At 31.3% G+C, this 5,942-nt stretch overlaps 1 protein-coding gene across 1 annotated transcript; it reads left to right on the forward strand.

The window, feature by feature from the left end:
- Window positions 1–2,143: 2,143 nt before the first annotated feature.
- Window positions 2,144–5,628, forward strand: LOC139877646 (uncharacterized). Its single transcript, XM_071865074.1, has 8 exons — window positions 2,144–2,677; window positions 2,828–2,929; window positions 3,033–3,114; window positions 3,229–3,248; window positions 3,707–3,767; window positions 4,403–4,473; window positions 5,310–5,414; window positions 5,495–5,628. Exons 1-8 carry the CDS (start codon window positions 2,144–2,146, stop codon window positions 5,561–5,563), a joined length of 1,044 nt encoding a protein of 347 aa, XP_071721175.1. The 3' UTR covers window positions 5,564–5,628.
- Window positions 5,629–5,942: the final 314 nt, after the last annotated feature.

The raw sequence follows: 5,942 nt of genomic DNA on the forward strand, positions 1-5,942 counted from the left end.
TAATTCACGAATGTTCATTCAGTTGATTGAGAACAAACATATATAATTTTATAATATAATATAATAATAAAAATCAAAACATGTGAATTCATTTAGCAGCCATGAATTTGTATCTTCTACCGACAGTTTTCATGGACTATTATTTCGTACTCTGTTGTTACCCAGTGGCGGACAAAAGTTCACAGAATAATCCCAAATTTTTATATTAAATTCCTTTATTTATTTAAGTCATTATTGTATAATTAACTGTTTAAAATTATCAAATAAAATTTAACTCAACTGTCCGCGCTCGATCTTGGGTAAAAATATAAAAAGTTCTAAAATTTAACAAATAGCTCCTAAACACATTTTTAATAAGTCTATAATTTATAGAACTCAGTTTCGGATCATCGTTTATTTTAAAATCACATAAGTTCGAATTAAACTTCTTTAACTAATAATCGAACGTCCAACGAGTATTACAATCATTTAATATTTATTTTTAATATATATAGATATGTTTTAAATAATAATTATTATAATATCCAATTGTTATTTTATTTTACACAATTAATTGTAATAACAACAACATATAATATTTATAATTATACTTTTAATTATTATTTATATATATACATACATATCTATTTACAAATAGTTGTTCGTGAATCGTCGGGAATGGTCGAAGGTCAATTGAATAAACGAAACAGTTCAAAATTTTTGAGACTCAACCTAACAGACTTTGCTTATCGTGTCGAAATTGTTTAAAGATAAAGTTTAAATTTGGTCGAAAATTTTCGGGTCGTCACAAGGCCTAACACCTAAACCTCCAGCGGAACCAAAATACGAGTGTTACCATTGTGTTCGTCACTTGAGACCGTTAGTTGTGGCCCAGAATTATATAAAAACTAAAAAGAATACCATGTCGGATAGAGGAGAGTATAAGGAAACGAAAGATATGAAAAAGGAGTAAAAGCAAACGAGGTTACCTGAGTAATGTGGAGATGCCGGTGGCTAGAGAGTGAAACCACAAAGGTGGAAGTCTTTCTTTAAAATACAAATGAAAAGTGAAAAAAAGGTAGAGATAGAGAGTTATTTGGATACCTTAATGTGACAATGAACACAAACATTTTTAATATAATGACTTATTATAATTATATGATTGGTAATAATAACTTAGTTTTATTCATTAGATTATTTACTTATGTTTTTATGATGTACCAAAAATATACTAAGTTTAAGAAAATGTGTAGCTGTTAACAAAAAAACGAACAAGTCTAAATGATTTTATTAATATAATCGTTATCATTATATTAATTTGTTGCTCTTTCTATATCAAAATTATTGTTTTATTTTGACTTCTAAGTGTATTTAATTTTCAACTTCACTTCAAATATTTTTTGTTGATATTATATAATCTGATGAAAATAATATAAATGAATTTGAGCTATATTTTTTTTTCTTTGTATAGTTTAGTTTAGTAGTATTATATAGCACACAAACAAAATATTTTAATTAGAAGTTGGAAAAAAAAATAATTTAATTCAAAAAATTAAATGGAAAATTAATACATCACTTGATTTATATATTTTATTATTTATTATTTATATTTATATTTATTACTATTACTATTTATATATTTATTTTTATTATGCATTTTAATTTAATTTTATTTTATAAGAACCTAAAAAAGAAATAGCCTATACACAAGTCACGAGTGGTTAACATATATACTGCTAAAACCCTAGCACAAATTAACCCTAATTTTGTTCAATCTCCGGCTGAATCTCAGCGGCTGTTTCTTTGTATTTCCGGCAGGTATTCATTTCACTAAATCACTAATTACAGTTCGTACAATTCGATAATGTCAAATTAGGGCTTTTCTCAATACTCGAATATATTTATCTAATTTTGAATTAAATATCCATTGAGCATATGAGTGAAGGTATTAAGTTTTTCAAATTAGATTTTATTTGAATCTCTGCTCTGTTTATTTATTCGTGAGTGAATATAGTTATATTGTTGTTGTTATAGTTCTAATTCATATGATTTTGATAAACTAGGAGCTGGTAGTATGTCATAAACATTTATAATTTTTAGTAATTTTAATAAATATATTATTATATTTTTGTTATAATTAATGTCCAGGTAAAAAATTAGGGTTATGGCTGAAGTACTTCAAATGCAAGAAGTTGGACAAGGTCCCAGGAAGAGGAAAATAGGGCATAATAAGAAGGGTAAAGGGAAGAAGAAAATGAAAGTGTTTCAAGGTAGTGGGCAAAAGGTTAAAATGGATGCGAAAACGAAAAAGCTTTTTCGTAAAAAGGCTCGAGATTATAATTCAGATAATAGTGATGATGCTAATGATGATATAGAAGAAGTAGAGGAGGAGGAGGAGGAGCCTGCCCGTCCTGCTCGGCCTGCACGTCTTCCAGTGAAGGTTGAAAAGAAGTATGAAATGAAGCCGGTGGATGATGAAAATGATGAGGAGGATGAAGAGGTGGATGATGATGACAATGATGATGATGGTAATGATGATGTGGGCAATGATGATGATGATGATGATATGGGAGATGGTGATTCTGATGACGAAGGTGTGGTAGTTGAACATGGTATTATGAAGTTTTCAGAAGGAAGCACGTCTTTTAAAAAAGCTTTTAAGAAAATTGTAAAGAGAAGTGGTACAGATGAGGTTTTGGTAAGCCTGTTGTTTCTATCATACTCTGTTATTCGTTGTTCTTCAATTTAAAAAATCATGTCTTTAAAGATATTAGTGACACCTTAAATAATAAATGTGTCGGTGGCAACTTGGGCGGGTCGGCTTGATTTAACAGTGTTAAAACTGTAGGGACCTGTACTATCTGCTCACAAGAATCTTGTAGTAAAAAAGCTTGCCGAAGAAGCTGCTGAAAAGAAAGTTAAAGGAGATGCAAGAAAAGAGAAAACATTGGTAATTCATTTCATTTTCGGTATAACTTATATTTCATTGATTGTATAGTTATATGTATCTCTTATTGCTAACCGTCTACAATGATATTCGTTTGGATATAAAGTTAGCAGAGAAAGGACATGTAAAGCCCGATGCTTTTTCAGTGTCACATGAAAAGCTACTAATTGGAGTTGCTACAAAAGGAGGTGGTTATTTTTTATTTGATGGATTATATCGATTGTATAAATTTTTTGCATTGTTGGGATTTGCAAACTAACTTGGTTTATTCTTGTTTATTCATGTGTTGGTGGAACTTTTAGTCGTCAAGCTATTTAATGCTGTAAGTGTCTGATTCATAATACCTCTGATTTTGTTACTGTTATAGTTAGAGGTGGTAATATAGACCCAGTTACCTACAAGTGGGTCACGGTTTGAGTTATCTCTTATTATGGGGTCAAATAGGGTAGCAAAAGGGTTGACCAAAAAGAAAATAAGTCAAATGAGCTGACAATCATTTGAAGTCATTTGAGGATGCTTTAAATTACTTCATTATGAGAGGTTAGCTTATTATGTGATAATGCAAATTTTACTGGCAAATGATTCATTATTGATTAACTTTTGTTAGGATACAAGTTCACATTAATGTGTTTGTGGATTGACCCAACTGCTTTGTTGTACACCTAAGAATGACTTGATTTGACCCATCCCATTTGGTCCTGTTACTTGGAGCTGCCCATTTTACCACCTCTAGCTATGAGCTACATTCAAATTACAACTTACACTGTTTCTTCGTTATAGGTCAACAAGGCTCAAAGCTCACAGAAAGGTTTAAATCCATTAAGGTCTAAAGATGCTAAAGGTATGCTACTAAATGCATTGTTTCTTGTTAATCAACTTCTATCTATAAATAATGGAACTTGTTTCCGTGAGCCTTATTTTCACTTGTGTTGACTTGTATATATTTATATTCATATATTGCTATATAAACCATAGGGCCTTTGGCCTAGCGGTATCGTGGTAACTCATCAACCTTTAGGTTGTGAGTTTGAGTCCCGTGGTAGAAAATTTGTAATTAGGTGTGTGTTTTCCGTTCTAAATAATATATATTGCTATTGCTATATAAGTTCGAATCATGTTTTGCGTGTATGTGCTTGGTTTTCTCATAGTTCATAGAAGTTTTGACAATGTCACAATGCTCACATTAGTAGTTTTTCAAATTAAAGTACAATTAAGGTATTTCTAGGAAAACTTATTGCTTGTGCCCAAGCTGGAAAGCCTAGTAGACGAAAATATGTATTTTGGGTGTTTTATCTGTCTTCAAATAGGGTCACTGGGCTATTGTACCACATCAGTTTGTAATTAGTCAAATTTGTTGTTAGTTGTTACACGTTACCTATAAAACTAACTGTGCTTTCATCGCTATGATTCTGTACATAATTATATGTAGTCATATTTGCTTTAGATGATTGAATTTTTTTTTTTTGGACGCTTCAGTGATTCAGAAACGGAGGAAAGAAGCCTTCTTTTCCGAGCTGGGGAAACGTACATCTGGGTCAGATGCTAAGGTGGGAACCTCTCTCTCTCTATACAGATTTATACATGTACACACCCGCACACACCACTTTCTGCTGTGTTTTATGTTGATTACTAGTTTATAACTTGTGATTTCGCAGAATTAATATTAGTAATTTATAATTATATAATTATATAATTAAATAATAGTAAACTTGTAATATAATATATAATACCATATAATAAGAACAAGAAGTAATCTTTATTAGCATTACCAAATCAATGGTTGAAATTCAAATCAATGGCTGAAAAATAGAAGAGAGACAGATATGACATCATTATACAAATTAATGGTGAGAGTGTCATCTTAAACTGTCATTTAACGGTTGAACGGTTGAGATTAAATACACTTACCTAATGTTGGCTTTCTTTTCATAGATAAGTTAGAAGTTAGATTAGATTAGAAGTTAGAACAGGGTTGGATAATGTTGGCATTGTACTTGCACTGATGAACTGGTTATACTTTAGAGTTGGCATCATTGGCGGGTTAGGTTCGGGTCAAAACAGGGTTGGATCAGTGATCCGAGCAATTCTCTACTGACTTTTGACTATAACACTGTATTAATCATTAATCATATAATTATATTTTGTAAACACATAAATGTTCAAAACAAGCATTTGAATACAAATGAGGCAGTTTTTATCTTTTACCAACCATATAGAACACAAAGTGACCTTTCTACATAGAAATGGGTTGAACTTGCCATTGCCCCTCTAGTTTATTTGCTATTTATATTGTGGATTATGCTATAGAAATGACAAATTGGAATCTATTAATGTTTTTCGGTTGTCCGCATTGCTTACTCTCACATTTTCATTTGCAATACAGGCTGGCACAAGTGCAAACACAGGTGATGAAGGTCCTGCTTGGGCTCCTTTACGCGATAATTACATGCTTACAAGTTCAAAGTTAAAAGATTGGGATAAGGCAGCTGTAAGAACCCGTCTCACTCTTTTTTAACCCTACCCGTATGCACCCTTGATTTTTTAACTGAGTCTGATTTGTATGTGTAGGATGAACCTGAAGCAAGAGATGATTTTGGAAGACAACAAGATGATAGCTCATCTGAAGATGACGATTAGTTTCATGAATGTTAAAGGTTTATAGGATTTATGGATACAATTTTGTGCAAGTTCGACATTTTAAATATTTTCGAGTTTCTGTTGTGTAGAATTTATTCTTCAATTACTACGTTTCAATATATTGTACAACACGACTAGAGTTTAAAATGGGTGATAATTCTTACACCTAGCATTTTTTTTTTTTTTAATTTTATTTTGGTGAAAAACTAAGGTCCCGTTTGGTTCACAGAATCTAATAGGATTCCGGCGGAATTGGAATTGAATTTAGACACGACACGTGTTAAAGTCAATTTCAATTTCGCCGGAATCCCATTGGATTCCGTGAGCCAAACGGGCTTAAGAACATAACAAAATGGGTGCTTCATCGAATAAATGAAGC

The sequence above is a fragment of the Rutidosis leptorrhynchoides genome, chromosome 11 (assembly GCF_046630445.1).
Source record: "Rutidosis leptorrhynchoides isolate AG116_Rl617_1_P2 chromosome 11, CSIRO_AGI_Rlap_v1, whole genome shotgun sequence".
Classification (NCBI taxonomy): Eukaryota; Viridiplantae; Streptophyta; class Magnoliopsida; order Asterales; family Asteraceae; genus Rutidosis; species Rutidosis leptorrhynchoides.

What these genes read in the sequence shown, in the direction of transcription:
- LOC139877646 (XM_071865074.1), top strand. Translation starts at nt 2,144, where the DNA reads ATGGCTGAAGTACTTCAAATGCAAGAAGTTGGACAAGGTCCCAGGAAG. An exon ending in TGGAGTTGCTACAAAAGGAG is followed by an intron (nt 3,115 to 3,228) that starts GTGGTTATTTTT and finishes TGGAACTTTTAG; the next exon opens with TCGTCAAGCTATTTAATGCT. An exon ending in CATCTGGGTCAGATGCTAAG is followed by an intron (nt 4,474 to 5,309) that starts GTGGGAACCTCT and finishes TTTGCAATACAG; the next exon opens with GCTGGCACAAGTGCAAACAC.